The sequence below is a fragment of the Triturus cristatus genome, chromosome 6, assembly GCF_964204655.1.
Source record: "Triturus cristatus chromosome 6, aTriCri1.1, whole genome shotgun sequence".
Taxonomy (NCBI): Eukaryota; Metazoa; Chordata; class Amphibia; order Caudata; family Salamandridae; genus Triturus; species Triturus cristatus.
This window is the reverse complement of record NC_140589.1, coordinates 31879883-31897619: the sequence shown is the minus strand read 5'-3', so window position 1 is coordinate 31897619 and position 17737 is coordinate 31879883. Positions and strand designations below refer to the sequence as shown.

Below are 17737 nucleotides of genomic sequence, written 5' to 3'. Positions count from 1 at the left end.
GCCTGAATGGACCATCTGCTGGCAGGGTTGGGAGACGGAGCTGAGCACAGCTCCACTTGCAGCTGACTAGGGAGTACTCTGCCTTCACAAAAAATACTTATCACCTCCACATTGTCACTACAGCCAGCTTGGAGCCAGAGCAAGGCAGTCAGGAAATTTCATGCACTTCAAAGCCACTTTCTAGAAGCTTCTCCCACCTTCCAAAAGGAGGGCACCAGGGTATAAAAATAGAACCTCAGACACCAAAACTTGTGTACACTTCTGAACCTGTTAATACTCTGCCAGGATGAAGGACTGCTGTGCTGCTGAAAAGATTGCCACTCTGCTGGACTGTTGACCTACCGACCTGCTGCTTCCTTGCTATATTGCAGGCTTTCTCTCCTGCTGTTCTCTTGCCTGGGGAAGAAGGACTGGGCGTGCAACTTTAATCCAGGACAACCAGAGTAACTCCAGAGTGCTAGTTTGCTGGCTTCCTGATGGGAGCTTCAGGGACACAAAAGGCTCCTTTCACCTCGGACCCATACCTGACCCCAGCCTGTGTGAGTTCTGACCCTCAAGGTAATGCCCTACCAGTCCTGGACCCTTGGATGTGGTGCTGAAGGTGACCAGAGTGCCAAAATCCAAAAGTGGGGACTTATTTTCGGTCAAAACTGCTCCGAGAACCAGGAGGAGGCCAGTGACCAATCTGCTCTTCAGGCCACCTGATGTGCATCTCCAGTCAGATTTACTTTTCAGCTTCTCCCATTACCTTCTACTCCATGACAGCAAATTTTGTTCAGCTGTTCTTCTCAAAAGGGGTACCTGGCTTCGTGGAACTGTCTTCAGCTACAGCCTTCTGCCTTGTCCCGCTGGATACTTTGATTTCAGAGACTAAGTCCAAAACTAGAAGTCTTCACCCCTGCTTCGACCCAGGGCTATCGGACAATGACACCTCCTGCAGCCTTGCCCCGCTGGATTTTACCTTTTCTGAACATTTGTTTTGACATTCTTCTAAGTCTGAATATAAGCACCAACCAGACACAATCCATTTTTTGTATTCGAGCAGTGCTCCATCGCAGTTTGACCCAGTCTCCTGCGACGAGATGTCCACGGTTACCACTTGGATCTTTTAGGAGCTAATTTTTACTAAAAACTTTTTAAATGTTTAACTATGTCTCTGTAGCTTGGATTTTTGCCATTCTGGTGTTGAATAATTTATTAAAATGTACTCTATTTTTCTAAATGTGTGTGGATTTTTCTCCTGTTGTGTTTCCACATTATTACTGTTTGTGTGGTGCAAAATACTTCACTCATTGCCTCTAAGTTACGCCTGACTTTTTTTTTGCACCAAGCTGACCAGGGTTAAGCACAGGTTAATTAATTTAGTGACTTTTATGCGGTTCACCCTGTAAAGGATTGTGTTTTTCTTTTAACCAGGGCTCATACTCCAGTCAACTAATAATCCAATTTCTTACAGGGTACCAATCATATGTTTTGCCAATGTTGTTTGTTGATGAAGCTTATCTAAGATCACCCCTACTAATAGGCACCCTCCTCAACCATTCACAGTCTCCATCTATGGGCAGCTCCCTCTTTCCACGCATCCGCTTGAAGCTTGTAGACGCTCCATAAGGTACTTGCAGTTCTCCTTCCTCTGAATACTTGCCTACAGACATGCCAGCTCTCCCTTCCCTTTCTGGCAGTTTATCCCTTTGAAGCCAGCAGCTATTAATCAGTCTTTTGTGGGTGGCCTAGTAACATTGCTATCTCTGCTGCTTGCCATTGCAGGCCACTCGCCCCTCCATTGTTGCAACTCTCCTCCCCATTTGCTTTCTTTAGATTATTCAAACCATCTGAAAATCTCTTTGAGCCTGCAGTAAGTTCTACCAATCAGCCTTCTCATTTAATGGCCACTGCACACTGCCTACATCTTTTGTGATTGATCTGTCAGCTCTCCTTTCTTCTGTCCACAATGGGTGGACAGAAGAAAGATTGAGATTGAGTTTATTAACACTCACCCCTATCTTTCTCTGTCCCACAGTTAGGGTTCTAATTGGGATGAAGTTCGAGGAGCTCCTAAAAGATGTTGGAGGCTTTGGAAGATTCCAAATATTCATATTGCTCCTCGTAGCCATTTACCGAATCTCAATCACTGCCCAATTTGTGCTGCACAACTTCCTGGTGGTGGTGCCTCGCCACTCCTGTGCCCTCCAGGATGGATTTGTGAATCTCACAGAGGAAGAACTGCTCCTCATCAGCATCCCCAGGGAGTCAGATGGGACTCTCAACTCCTGCAAGATGTACAGAGAGCCTCAATGGCACCTTCTGGAGAACTCTACCTGGAATCCAGCCAAAGACTCTACCTGGGGACCAACCAACAACTCTACTTGGGGAACACTCAGTGACTCCTTCTGGGGAACACCTAATGCCTCTGCCTGGGGACCACCCAATGCCTCCACGTGGGCAACACTCAACGCCTCCCCCTGGGGGCCAAACAGCACTTTCACATTGGGACCACCCAACAACTCCACCCTGCAGAGCTGCCAGTATGGCTGGACCTATGACCACTCCCAGTTCACCTCTACCATAGCCACTCAGGTAAGAGTTACTTAGCTACCAGCTGCTGCCATATAACCAGGATGAGTGTTAATGTTTGGGGAAAGCAGCCAGTATGTGCAAGGTGAAAACATGAGTACATTATTGTATAGTGACCATCACAAAACTAGCAGTGGAGAGAAAGAACCCACACAATTGCCAATGTAAAACCACCTTGGTATTTTAAGGGCAACCATGAATTAAACATGGTGCTGCAACTGACCACACCCCTGCTGCCACAAGGTATCCCTTAAACTCTCAGGCCCCCCTCACCTCCCCATACCTTTTTCCAACCCTGAATCCTCAAGACTTCCTCAATTATCTTTCCTCTACCTAGCCTTCAACCGTCAAGTCACCCTCGCTTCCCTTCACCTATACCCTCCGATGAGCTGTCAAGTCAACCTCTCTTTCCTTTATAGCTGACCACCACTGAGCCCTCTGTCACCCTCACCTCCCTACCTTTATTATCCCATGAGCCCTCAATTCACTCTCAGCTCACTTTACCTCTATCTGCTTGTGAATGATAAATTCACCCTCACCTCCATTTACCTCTATCCCCCATTGGAATTTCAAGCCCACCTCACTGCCCTTTACCTTTTTCTACCACTGAACTCTTGAGTCACCCTCACCTTCCTTCACCTCCCTCCTCTCTCCATCCTTCAACCTTCAAGTCACTCTCACCTCGCATTACCTCTACTCACTCCAGAACGCTCAATTCAATCTCACCTCCATTTGCCATTATCAACCTTTGAACACTCAAGTTACCCTCACCTATCATTACCTATCATCTCAATTTACCCTCTACCCACACCTGAACACTTACGTCACCCTCATCTCCCGTTACCTCACTTACCCCTGAACCCTTAGGTTACTCTCCCCTTCAATTACCTGTACCCATCCCTGAATTCTCAAGTCACATTCAGTTCCCTTTTCTTCTAGTCACCACTGAGCCCACAAGTCACCCTTGCCTCCCCTTACCTCTACCCACCACTGATCCCTCAAGTCACCCTTGCTTCACTTTCTACAGTCCTTGGGGCTGTCAAGTTGACCTCACTTTCCTTTATACCTGACCATCCCTGAGTCCTCTGTCACCTTTACCTCCCTACCTTTATCATCCCATGAGCCCTCAAGTCACTCTCAGCTCGCTTTACCTCTGTATACCTGTAAATCCTAAATTCTACCTCAATTCCATTCACCTCTATCCCCTTTTTGAACTCCCCAGCTGCCCACACCGCCCCTTAACTTTTTGTCCACTGAACCATCAAGTCCCCCTCACCATCCTTCAACCTTCAAGTCACTCTCCCCTCCCATTACTTCTACTTACCCCAGAACCCTCAAGTTACTATTACCTTCATTGACCTGTACCTACCCTTGAACACTCAAATTACCCTCACCTCTCATTTCCCCATCTCCCCTGTGAACCCTCAAGTCACTCTAATCTCCAATTACCTACCCATCCCTGAACACTCAGTTCACCCTCACTACCTTTACCTATAGCCACCCCCTGAACTGTCAAGTCACACTCATCTCCCTTTAACTCAACTTACCCTAGGCCCACAAATCACCCTCGCCTCTTCTTACTTCTACCCACCCCTAAGCCCTCAAATCTCCCTTTAAACCTTTTACCCTTAAAAACCCCAGAACCCTCAAGTCACCCTCACCTTCCTTCACCTCTGCTCATCCTTCAACCTTCCAGTCACTCTCGCCATGCATTGCCTCTATTCACCTCAGAGCCCTCAAGTCAATCTCACCTCCATTTGCCTCTACGCACCTTTGAACACTCAAGTCACCTTCACCTCTAATTACCTCTACTCACCCCGGAACCCTCAAGTCACTCTTGTCCCCATTTACCCTCTACCTACACCTTAACAGTCAAGTCACCCTCATCTACCATTATGTCACTCACACCTAAACCCTCAAGTCACTCTCCCCTCCAATTACTGATACCCATCACTGAATTCTCAAGTCACACTTGGTTCCCTTTTCTTCTAGTCACCCCTGAGCCCACAAGTGACCCTTGCCTCCCTTTTTTTCAGTTTCATGGTTCATTACAGAACTTCAATAAACAAGTAAACACGACAGCCATTCATAACTTTCTGATACATGGTGCAGTCATCTACATTATCAATTTCGCATGCAGTGGGTAGGTTCTCAATCAATCAATCAGGGGGTTTATTAAGCGCGCTACTCACCCGTGCTGGGGGGGGAAGAGCAGCTCCGGATCAGTCGAAAAGCCAGGTCTTGAGGTCCTTCCTGAACAAGTGCAGGGTCGGGGAGCATCTGATGTTCACAGGGTGTTCGTTCCAGGTCTTGGCTGCGATGTAGGAAAAAGCTCTCCTCCCAGTTCTGCTTCTGTGGATGCGGAGGACCTCTGCGAGGGTCAGGTCAGCGAAGCAGAGGTTCCTCTTGGGTACGTGGAAAGATAATCTATCGTTGAGGTATTTGGGTCCGATGTTGTTGAGGAATTTGTAGGTGTTGGTGAGGAGTTTGAAGGTGACCCTCTTCTCGACAGGGAGCCAGTGGAGGGCTCGTAGGTGTTGGGTCATGTGCTTGTGACGTGGTGTCCCGAGGACAAGTCTGGCTGCAGCATTCTGGAAGGTTTGGAGTTTGTGTAGAAGAGTTCTGTTGATTCCGGTGTAAACGGCATTGCCGTAGTCCAGTCTGCTGGTTATGAGTGCGTGGGTGACGATTCTTCTGCAGTCAGGGGGGATCCATTTAAAGGTCTAATGGAGGATCTGAAGGCAGTTGAAACTGCTGGAGGTGACGGTGTTGATCTGGTGGTTCATGGAGAGGGAGGAGGCAAGGACGATGCCGAGGTTCTGAGCATGGTCTGTAGGGGTGGGAGGGTTCCCGAGGGCAGAGGGCCACCAGGTGTTGATCCAGGCAGAGGTGCAGGGTCCAAGGATGAGGACCTCGGTCTTCTCTGAGTTGAGCTTCAGACAGCTGTTTTTCATCCATACTTCCTCATTCCTTCCTGGAAACCGAGTCTAGTGTCTTCGGGGCTCTTCGTGAGTGACAGGATTAGCTGGGTGTTGTCGGTGTAGGATACGATGCTGAGCCCATGCTGTCTGACGATGGCGGTGAGTGGGGTCATGTAGATGTTGAAGAGCGTGGGGCTGAGTAATGATCCCTGGGGTACTCCACAGTTTATTTCCGTGGGATCGGAGAGGAAGGGAGAGAGTCGGATCCTCTGGGTTCTGCCGGAGAGGAAGTATTGGATCCAGTCGAGCGCGGTTCCTTGTATCCCCGCATTGTAAAGTCTGGCTGTGAGCATGCGATGTGAGACAGTGTCGAAGGCTGCGGAGAGGTCCAGAAGGATGAGGGCCGCAGTGTGTCCCTGGTTGAGTAGCATGCGGATGTCATCAGTGGCGGCGAAAAGGGCGGTCTCAGTGCTGTGGTTGCTGTGGAATCCAGACTGGGAGGCATCAAGGATGAAGTTCTCTTCGATGAAGGTGGTCAGATGGGTGTTTACGAGTCTCTCTGTGACTTTGGCTGCAAAGGGGAGGAGAGAGATGGGCCGGTAGTTTTTCAGATCCGTAGGGTCGGCTGTAGGTTTCTTGACGAGAGGTTTCACCTGTGCCTGTTTCCAGTCGTCTGGCCAGATGCCGGAACTGAGGGCGGCATTGATGCTCCATCCTAGTTCGAGTGCAATGGCGGCCCTGTGGAATATGTGCGGAGGGCAGGGGTCAGTTGGGGCTCCTGAGTGGGTTTTCTTCATGGTCGCGGTGATGAGTTTGATGGGAGCGGGATCCCAGATAGTGATTGTCGGCTTGTCGGCTGTGGTGGGTAGGGGGGTGGTGTCTGGTGCTGGCTCGCTGAAGTTGTCGTATAGGACCTTGATCTTCAGGTGGAAGTAGGAGCTGAGCTTGTCGCAGAGTTCCTGGGAGCATGTGACGTCCGTGGCTTCGCTGGTGGGTTTTGCAAACTGCTGTATGACATTGAATAGTTCCTTGGCGTTCGTCGTGTTGGTCTGGAATTTGTCTCTTATGAATTTGAGTCGGCTGTTCAGGTATGATGGCCCGGTGTCATGGAGGGCCTTGTGAGCGTGGGTTAGCATCTTGAAGGTGAGCCAGTGGAGTGTGCGCCGGTGCTGGGAGATGTGAAAGTGTCTTGACAGGTTGAGGACCAGTCTTGCGGCGGCATTTTGGATGTTCTGTGGCTTGCGGGTGAGATTTTTGTTTATTCCGGCATAGAGTGCGTTTCCGTAGTCGAGCCTGCTGGTGACCAGGGCATGAATGACGGTCTTTCTGTGTTCGAGGGGGATCCATTTGAAGGTCTTACGCAGGAGGCAGAGGGTGGGAAGGCAGGAGGAAGAGATGGAGTTCATCTGGCAGTCCATTTTTAGCTCTGAGTCCAGGATGATTCCCAGGTTGCATGGTGTCTGGTGGTGTTGGGTTCGTTGGGTTCGTTGGATAGGGAGACGATGTGTTGGGTGTCATCTGCGTATGACATGTTGAGTCCGTAGGCTCTGACAATGGGGGCGAGCGGAGCCATGTAGACTTTGAAGAGCGGTGGGCTGAGGGAGGACCCCTGGGGGACTCTGCAGGTGGTAGGTGTAGGGTCTGAGAGGAAAGGGGGGAGTCTGACCCGCTGCATTCTGCCAGAGAGGAAGGAGCGGATCCAGTCAAGGGCCTTGTCTTGGTTCCCTGCATCGTGGAGTCTGCGTATTAGGGTACGGTGAGAGACTGTGTCGAACGCCGCAGAGAGGTCGAGGAGGATGAGGGCTGCTGTTTCTCCTTTGTCCAGTAAGGTACGGATGCCGTCTGTTGCGGCGAGGAGGGTGGTTTCTGTACTGTGGCTTTTTCTGAAGGCGGATTGGGAGGAGTCGAGGATGTTGTGCTCTTCGCTGAATGTGGCGAGTTGGCTGTTGATGGCTTTCTCGATGACTTTTGCTGGGAACGGGAGCAGGGAGATGGTTCTGTAGTTTTTGAGGTCGGTGGGGCCCACCAAGGGTTTCTTCAGGAGGGGGTTGATCTCAGCTTGTTTTCAGTCGCCAGGGAACAAGGTGGTTGCCAGGGAATGGGTGATGGTGTGGCAGAGCATGGGTGCGATGGTATCGGCGGCTCTGTTAAAAATGTGGTGGGGGCAGGAGTCTATGGGGTCCCCAGAGTGGATTGACTTCATCGTCTTCAGTGTGTCTTTGGTGGTGAGGGCTGTCCAGTTGTCGATCGCTGGCTTCAGGGTGTCTGGGTGGTTGGTGAGGGTTCAGTGTGTTGGCTGTCTTCGTCAAAGTTGTCATAGATGCTCTTGATTTTGTCATGGAAAAAGGTGCTGAGTTTGACGCAGAGGTCTTGTGAGGGAGGGATGTTAGTGGACTCGCTGGTGGGTTGGGCGAACTCCTTGATGATGTTGAAGAGTTCTTTAATGTCGTGTGCATGAGTGGAGATTCTGTCTTTAATCGTTTTTTTCCTCGTTTTTCTGATGAATTGGTGGTGGGAGTTGGTGGCGGCTCTGAAGTTGCTGTGGGCTTCTGTGGATTTGGTGCTCCTCCAGGCCTTTTCGAGGCGGCGGCAAGTGTGTCTGGACTCTTGAAGTTCAGTGGTGAACCATTTAGCTTTCTTGATGTGGGTGTTGTTGTTTTTCTTGAGGGCAGCTATGGTGTTGGCGCTATCGGAGATCCATCTGTGCAGGGTTTGGGCTGCGGTGTTGGGGTTGTTTGTTACCGCGATGGTTGGGGTGGAGTTGCTGAGTGATGAGGTTAGCTGGTCGTCGGTGATTCTGGTCCAGTTTCTTCGTGGGAGAAGGTGCTGGTGTCTGTGAATGGTGGGTGTTCTGAAGGTGAAGTGGACGCATCGATGGTCAGTCCATAGGAGTTCGGTGGTGTGGTTGAAGGTGATTGAGTTTCCTGTTGTGAAGAGGGGGTTGAGGGTGTGTCCTGCTGTGTGCGTGGGTTCAGTCACAATCTGGCAGAGTCCAATGTTGTGGAGGTTGTCCAGGAGGGATGTGGTGCTGGGGTCCAGTTATTTGTCGAGTTGGAAGTTCAGGTCTTCCAGTAGGGTGCAGTTGGTGGACGCGATGGCATGCAGGGAGATGATGTTGTGATGGAGTTGGCGTAAAGTCTGCGGGGTCCAGGGGGTGAGTAGATGAGTGTTCCTCAGAGGGTCGAGGTAGGGCTGGCTAGTATCTTGAACTGAAGGTGTTCCATCAGGTCTTTGGGCTCGTCGGGGAGTGTGCTCAGGCGGTGGGTGAATTTGTGGACGATGGCGATTCCTCCTCCCGGGCAGGTGGAGAGGTCCTTCCTGGAGATCTTGTATCTTTGGGGAATGGCGATGGCGATGTCCGGTCCGAAGGTGGTGTTGGTCCAGGTTTCGGTAAGAATGCTACGTCTGGGGTGGTGCTGTCGAGGAGGTCCCAGATTTCGGTGGCGTGTTTGTGGAGGGATCGGACATTGAGGAGGATGCATTGCAGGGTCTTTGGTTCGGTTGTGTTCTTGCGGGCGGGTTGCGCTGGGTCCGTGGTCTTGGTGGTGCTGCAGCTGTGCCAGCAGCGGTGACAGCTGAAGGGTCCGTAGGTGTCGGCTGGTGATACTAGCTTGCAGTTGTTGTTGCGACCGGGTTGAGAGCATGGAGTGCCACTGGGTCATAGCGTTGATGGTGCAGAGATTGAGAGTTCCTGGCGCTGGTCGCAGTTAGGTCGTGGACGGGGGCAGATGGGCTTGCCTTTGGCGTGCCATTAAGTAGGGGTTGGGGAGGGCTGGACAGCTGGGAGGCGGGAGCGGGGAGGGGAGCTGGATTGGGCCGGTCGCACTGGTCCTGCTTGGGGGAGGGGCCTCGGGGGCAGCAGCGTCGGGGAAAAACGAGCTGAAAGAGTGGAGGAATGACACAGAGGACACAGAAGGAGAGTGAAAGGGGGAGATTGAGATGAGGGTAAAAAACGAGTGAAAAACAGAGGAAAGACACAGAACGAGAGTGAAGGGGGTGCTTGAAATGAGGGGAAAACAACAGAAAATGGTGAAAGACCCAGAAGGAGAGGGAAGTGGGGGGATAGAAGTGAGGGGAAAAAACTAGTGAAAAAGGAGAGAAAAAGCAGAGCGAGAGAATGGAGACAGAGGTCCACTGGACCACCAGGGATGAGGTGCAGGTGAAACCTGCGGGAGAAGGAGGGCCTCGAACACCAACACTCGAGAGTGCAGGGGCTCGGGGGAAGGCCTCACTTAAGGGTGGAGCTGCGAGGGAGGGAGAGCGTTTTCACTGACTCTTTCCCAGCAGCCGCCATTTTAGGCGATCCGTGTCTACTGCTAGTAGCGCTCGCTCTTAGTCACCATTCAGCGCTGTTTTTAAGCTGTTGTGCTCCTCCGGCTGCTCAGCGGGCCATGCGCCTCTTCTATCACTCCATTTTGGATGCTAAATTTGGACTGATGGGGCAGGATAATGTTGCTTAGTGTTCCCAGATGGCAAGAGCCTCACGTAAGTGCGGCCATCTTGCTTGTGTGGCCTGCAGCGCCCCACCCTCGCATCCCTTTACTTTTAAATACCCCTGAACCCTCAAATCACCTTCACCACCCTTTACCTCTACCCACACCTGAGAACTTAAGTCACCCTAACCTCCCATTACCTTTACTCACCTCTGAACCATCAAGTCACTCTCATCTCCAGTTACCTTAACCCACCCGTGAACACTCGACCTATGCCTGAGGCCTCAATTCACCCTCACATCCCTTTACCTCTATCCACCTTTCAGCCCTCAAGTCACTCTTAGGTCCCTTTACCTACCTGTTAACCCTCAAGTCACACTTACCTCCCCTTACCTCTAACTATCCTTGAACTCTCAAACCACCCTCAGTTCCCCTTACTTTTACCCATGCCTGAAACCTCAAGTCACCCTCACCTCCCTTTACCTCTACCCACCCCTGATTCCTCGTCACCCTCTCTTACCCTTAACTCACCCCTAAGCCCTAAAGTTACCAGCATCTCCTAATCTATATATATATATATATACATATATATATATATATATATATATATATATATATATATATATATATATATATATTTATATATATATTATCTACTGGCGGTCGCCAGTAGATAGTTATGGTTACAACCTAGTTTCCACAGGAAATCCGCAACATTCTATTTGGAATAACTTTGGCGCCGGTTGACGAATCCTCGCAAAATTTTCAAAATAGTTGGGGCGCTCTGCTCCGCTCCTGCCCTGAAAGTCTCGGGGTGATTCGTCAAGCGGGGGCTGAGAAAAAGGGGGGGTCCCAAAACGCGTTTTCCCCATGCATTTTTCCATAGGACCTTTAGTCGAAGGTACAGCCCGAATGGCTGAACAGAATTACGTGAAATTTGGCAGAGAGGTAGCCATAAGGTCAAGGAAGTGCCTTTTGAAGGTCTCGTGTAAATCTGTTCAGTATTTCCTGAGAAAATAGCATTTAAAAGCATATAAATATCTATACGCGCGCACCGTGCGCGCACTGTGCAATTCTGATTGGTTGTTAGATGTCGGTAAACATTCGAATCGGTCGAAACCAGGAAGTGTCGGCCGCCATTTTGTCTCTCGCAGTCTGAGGGGGTGAAAATCAAAGGTGGAGAACGTGAAAAGGGGGCAGGGTGGACAGTTCCTGACCCCCATGCCTTTGTCAGGGGGTCCCAGAAGGACCCCCAAGGGCAAAAAAAAGATTTTATTTTTTTCTCGAAAAATCGCGGAGTGCGCGCACTGTGCACGCACGCTGAAAAAACACACGTAAAATTTTTTTTTATAATTTTTAACGGAAAATTAAGCGAGGTTCGCGCACCGTGCGAGCACGCTAAAAATCCCATAAAAAAAATAAAAAATACATACATAAATTAGCATTTAAAAAACCTTTGAAATTCACTGAAAAAACCATAGGTTTCACACACGTTATAGTTACGAATTAGCATTTAAAAAACCTTGCAAATGCACTTAAACAACCATAGGTTTCACACATGTTATAGTTAGCTGGACATTTCACTCGTAAAAAACCAATGAAATTCCCCCGTTATAGTTAGTGCAGGCAACTATAACTCACGCGACCGCAATCCTCTGCTGATGACGTCAGATATTACATCACTGATGACATATGTGTCTTTCTGATTAATAAATATTTGTAATATATGTATAGCTAAAGACTAATGGAAGAAGACATGGGTAAATAAGTGACTAAATACAGTGATGTAATATCTGACGTCATCAGCAGAGGATTGCGGTCGCGTGAGTTATAGTTGCCTGCACTAACTATAACGGGGGAATTTCATTGGTTTTTTACGAGTGAAATGTCCAGCTAACTATAACATGTGTGAAACCTATGGTTTTTTAAGGGAATATATATATATACAACCCTGTGTCCCCTGTCACCCATACCCCATGAGCCTTTAAGTCTCAGTTCCCTTTACCTCTATCCACCTGTGAATCCCCACATCATCGTCACCTCGATTTACCTCTACCCATTCTTGAACTCTCAAACCACCTGTACTTTCCATTACTTTTATCCACCCCTGAACCCACATGTCTTCCCCAAAGGGATATTAGAATATTGTGACAATGATATTGAGGACCAAAGTATTGTGAAGATACTTTGATGATAGGGGAGTAGGGGGCAATGCGTCAAGGATGCCCAGAGAACCTCACACTCCTGGGAGGAAAATCCAGACCGAAAAAAAATTGCCCTCTCGATTTGGATGTTGGCGGTCCATGAACGAAAGACCAATTAAGGCCCACCGACACTGCCAGCATATCCTTCCTTCCTCGACACCTACAGAGGCAGAAGTGGCTGTCGGAGGGAGTCCCACAACCGAATCATGATGTGACTTTCCATTGGGGAATATCTGGTGGGAAAACTTCATACTTCTAGTTGGCAAAATTGAAGGAAATGAGGTCAAAACGTAATGTTTCTGTTGTTTCCAACTTCTGTTTCTGTCTTGGACCCTATTGTCCAGGTCCTCCCTTTGCAGCTGCAACTTGGCCACGATGCCAACCCACCCTGTTGTCACTGGAAACAAAGGTAAGTATTATTACACTTGCCCCACCATGAATTGTGTGTTATGTTGTTATGTTATGTTACTGAGATTTTTAGAGCCCTCTGCTACCCTGTGGTGTCCTGGCGCTATGCACTACCTGCCAAAGGAGACAGCTGAAGCAGTGGGCTAGAAAGATCATCTAGGCGAATAACCAAGTTTTTAATCCCTTCCTAAAGGGAAGAAGTTCTGTAGAGTTCCTAAGATGAAAAGGAAGGCTGTTCCATGCCTTAATAGCGTAATGGCGAAAACTCCTGCCACCCCAGCTGGTTTTATTGTAGCGGGGGAGGATAGCGAGTCTCGATTGCAGGGAGCGCAAGGCTCTCCCCGGAACATACCACTGAATTGAATGTCTCAAGAAGTCAGGGCCCAAGCCATTAAGAGCTTTGAAGACTATACACATGGCCTTAAACTGAATCCGTGATGCCACAGGTAGCCAATGAAGAGATCTGAGTCCCGCCCTTACTGAAGTAAACCTGGGTGTGCCAGTGAGCATTCTAGCTGCCGCATTCTGCATGGTCTGGAGTCTGGACCTGTGTTTTTTCTGGATGTTAATATAGAGACTGTTGCAATAGTCCAGCATGAGTGCAGTAACGGCAGTTTTCAGGCAGTCTTCTGGGAGGAGGAATTTAACTTTACGCAAGATTTTGAGCATAAAAAAGCAGGATGAGACAACCCTGCTGACCTGGACATCAAAAGACAATTTTGAATCTACGAGCACTCCAAGATTTTTTGCCTTTACCACCGGAACAGGAGGCCCTCCCATTATAGTCGGCCACCAGTCCGGTGTCCAGAGGTTGGCCGTGTTCCCAAAGAGCATGACCTCGTTTTTTTCTGCATTAAGTTTGAGGCAGTTTGATGCCATGCATGCAGTTGTGACACTTTAAGGCAGTCTCAACCTCTGACCCCTTTTTGATTGACAACACAATTTGCTTGTCATCGGCGTAGGAGTACAACTGGAATCCAAAAGGTTTAATCAGGGTTTCCAGCGGAGTGACATATATATTAAATAATGTTCGGCTGAGCGACGACCCCTGTGGGACTCCACATGGGAGAGAGAAGGGCTTGGAACCGTCTCTACCGAGGTCCACCGTTTGTATGGCTCGGAACGATTTCAGGAGGTCCCAGGCCCTGCCTTTAACCCCGACCGCTGATAAACGGTCCATCAGAACTTCATGATGGACCGTATCAAATGCGGCAGAGAGATCCAGCATGACAAGTATGGCAGCGCCACCCTGATCTAAGGCCTCCCTGATCTCGTCCGTGGATTTTATTAGTGCCAATTCAGTGCTATGTTCAGCACAAAATCCAAACTGTGTGGTGTCTAGAGATGAGTTAGTCTGCAGGAAGAGATTTAGTTGACCATTCATGGCCCTTTCAATCATCTTACCCAGAGAGGGAAGATGATAGATGGGCCTATAATTGCTCGGATCTTTTGAGTCTAGATTAAATTTTTTGAGCAATCGGAGAATGGAGGCAATTTTCCAGGAGGCTGGGAAATGACCGGTTTTAAAAATAGAACCGAACAATGGGGTGAGGGCTTCCCCAATGATATCTGGGACCAGTTTCAGTACTGAGGCTGGGCAGGGGTCCAACGGGGAGCCTGATTGAATCTCGGAGAGCAGCTTGGTGACTCCAAGCTGATCTAGAGATGTGAAATGATCAAATTTAAAGGGAAGTCCACTAGGCTTTAGGCGCTCCATTGGCACTACCTCGTTGGTAGCTATAGGCATAAACGTAAAGGAAGAGAAAATATTTTCGACCTTTTGTAGAAAAAAGGCTGCCAGAGATTCACATAATTCTACATTGCTTCCAATCTTAGGACAAGTAGAAGAGGTTAGCAAAGAGATGGTTTTGAACAGCTCTTTGGATGAGGAGCCAGCACCTCTAATCTGTTCCCCAAAGTAGGCCTTTTTTGTTTCTAATAGCAATTTTTATAATTAGCCAGGCCTATCTTATAAGCCTCCCTACCAGCATTACTTTACTCTCTCCTCCATACAATTTCCTGCTTTTTGCACTCTAATATTTTATTTTTTAGGCTTTCGGAGTACCACGGGGCAGTTGGCAGTGCCCGCTTAGCGATACACCGTTTACCTGGCACTAGCTTCTTGCAGGCCAAGTCCACCCAGTCTGTATACGTGGTCGTGGCTTCATCTACATCAGTCACTGGTGCTGGCATTGAGCCTTGTAGAAGATTGCCTAAAGCAAGGTTGTCAATGTTTTTCCAGCACCTGCTAATTATAGTTGCTCTAACCGGAGGTTTGTAATTATTATGTGGGGTTTGTTTAAGTTCAAATAAGACAGCAGCATGATCCGTCCAAGTGAGGGGTACAGTGTCGGTATAGACAAGGTTGGGATTATTGGAGAAAATTCCATCCAGTGTATGGCCTGCGGAATGAGTGGAGTCTAATACTAACGGCTTGAGGTCGCCTCCACTAAATATTTGCTGCAGTTTTATGTTATCAGGGTCACTTAAATCTTCCAGATAAAAATTAAAATCGCCCATGACGGTGAAGTGCTCGTTACACAGTCCTTCCTCTAGAAGCGATCCCAAAGAATCTAAAAACGCACCCCTGGGCCCAGCAGGTCGATACAAAAGGACATTATTGAATGTTTCATGATTTGAGGTTTGAATATTGATTAGCAGAGCTTCACAAGCCTGATTGGAGGCTTTGGTAAAAGTGGGTCTGAGGGAGTCATGGTAAATGACTGCTAGCCCACCGCCTCTCTTCAGAAGTCTATCTTGAGTATAACAAAGGAAGCCGGGGGGGTAGCTTTCAGCAGATCAGGCCCTGAAGCTTCATCGGACCAGAATTCAGTTATAAAACCTAGTTTAATATTGTGGTCTTCCATAAACAAAGCACATTCCACACTGTGTTTGATTAGCGACCTAGCATTTAGCAAAAGACATTTAAATGGTGCCTGAAAGGCTCGAATAGTCTTTGCATAGGGTGTGTTATCATGAGAAGTGCTGCGATTCTCAGTAATGCAGGGCAAGAAGAAGGAACACTTAGGGCAATACTTGTCCTGTGCTTCCTTCAATAAGTTAGGAATAATCCTTGGGCAACAGGCCTTATCCCACTCATGATCCCACCCCAAGAGCTGCTCCCTTGAATATGTTTGAGAGCTTGATAATAACGGACCAGGGGGACATGCCCTGAGCTCGGACCGAGAGCGGACGGGCGCAGATGGGCTTGCCTCAGCTGCGCCCATCCGCTGCGCGGTCGCATCTGCATGGTGATTTATGAGCCCAGGCAACAAAAGACTAGACTGCAAACCGCCAAAGATGGCGGTGTCCTAACAGAGATTCCCCCCACGAGCAGCAATATAGGCAGAGAGTCGGCGCGAAGCCGAAAATAAAGTGCACAGTGCAGATTTCAATTCGAATGGCAAATTACAGTACAATCACAATCACAATGTTTAAAAACAATTATAATAAGACAGGTAGCAAGGGAAAGTCACCAGCCTGGCGAGCGTTAAACGCAGCTTCGACTCAGGCGGTAGCGCTGCGCGGTCGCATCAGCAGGGTGATTTATGAGCCCAGGAAACAAAAGACTAGACTGCAAACCGCCAAAGATGGCGGTGTCCTAACAGAGATTCCCCCCACGAGCAGCAATATGGCAGAGAGTCGGCGCGAAGCCGAAAATAAAGTGCAAAGTGCAGATTTCAATTCGAATGGCAAATTACAGTACAATCACAATCACAATGTTTAAAAACAATTAAAATGAGCCAGGTAGCAAGGGAAAGTCACCAGCCTGGCGAGCGTTAAACGCAGCTTCGACTCAGGCATTGGCCTCTTGTATTTTTACATTGCTCTTACATGCAATTATTTTATGTCTCATGCAAAAGTGTACATCTTACCATGAATTCATATCAGTACTATGCATGCTTTACATCGCATGCCATTATACCGCGGTCATTACTATGACTGCATTGTTACATCGCGAAGCATTGCATCGCAAGTCGTTACAACGACTTGCTGTAGGTGAAGCGCGGGACTTAGGAATAGTATAATTTTTCTATTTCTTCTCCAGTTTGTGCAACAGCAGGGAAGGTGTTGGATTGTAAATCCAAAACCTTCTGCCCCCTACAGCAAGTAGTGGTAATGACTTGCAATGTTATGGTTCGCGATGTAACGACGATGGAAAGCATGCAATGTAAACGCTGTTTTCCTCTTACCACTTATCGTGGTAAAATGTGCACATCTGTGTTGACACTTAAAAATATATTTATTTGGTGGTGGTGGTTGTGGGTGTTGCGTTTTTGGTGCCTGTGGGTGTACATTCAACAGTGTGTGTATGTTGTTGGTGTGCAATGCAATATGTACAAAAAAGGGCACATTACATACATATACATATTGCCAGTAAGTGCAGTGAGATAATGATAACTAGTACTTACCTGTCCCCACACAATCATGACCTCACTCCATCAGGACACCACCGCCAGCACGAAAGGAACATCTTAATATGCTTGACGCAAACCCACAAGCATGATGGCAACCTAGTGCCGGTAGCCAGCAGAAAAGACAGCTGATGCGGTGGTTTCTCAGTCTCTAGTTGCCAAATCTAAATACGGTGCACAGAACGTCATCAACTCAATGGAGTACTTGGGACCGCAGACAAGGCGGGACAACGGTTGTAATGCCAAGATCTAAAGCAGACCCTAAGATTTTGTTTCAGGCTTTGCATCACCTTTTTGGTGTAGACCTAATGCAAAATCTATTTTGTGAATTGCAAACGTATGCAACACCCTGATTCGAGTGGCTTTGCATGGCTTTGTAAAAACATAAATAAAGCAAGGCAGCACTGCCTAGCACTAACTTGAGTCAGAGAGGTGTTACATGGGTGCAACATGGGTATTACTGTGGATTCACTCAAGTATTGTGACGCAAACTCAGACAACAGAACTGCACCATATCTTACTAAATAATACAGCAAATTTCTGCTCTCGCCTTTTGACACAACACAGTTCACGAAAACGTCAAGCTCATACTGCCAAGCCAGGACTTCCCTGGACCAGAACACAAGGGGGGGAGGGTATCTTTCAAAAAGGGTTATTTTAACAAGTGGCACTGCAGAGTTTATGTTTATGTTTATGTTTATGAGATTTATAAAGCGCTCAACTACCCGTGGGTGTCTCGGCGCTGTACACTGTTTACACTGCAGCAGTCCCGCTGGTACGAC

The 17737-nt window shown here is 48.4% G+C and overlaps 1 protein-coding gene across 2 annotated transcripts in view; it reads left to right on the top strand.

The window, feature by feature from the left end:
- The window catches only part of LOC146813693 (solute carrier family 22 member 7-like), a 333280-nt gene that overhangs the window by 50653 nt on the left and 264890 nt on the right, over nt 1-17737 (top strand). For both annotated transcript variants that reach the window (XM_085610181.1, XM_085610182.1), the window contains exon 2: nt 2021-2577. In XM_085610181.1, the coding sequence (XP_085466307.1) occupies nt 2038-2577 (540 nt within the window). In that variant the 5' untranslated portion in view covers nt 2021-2037. The remainder of the gene's footprint in view (nt 1-2020; nt 2578-17737) is intronic.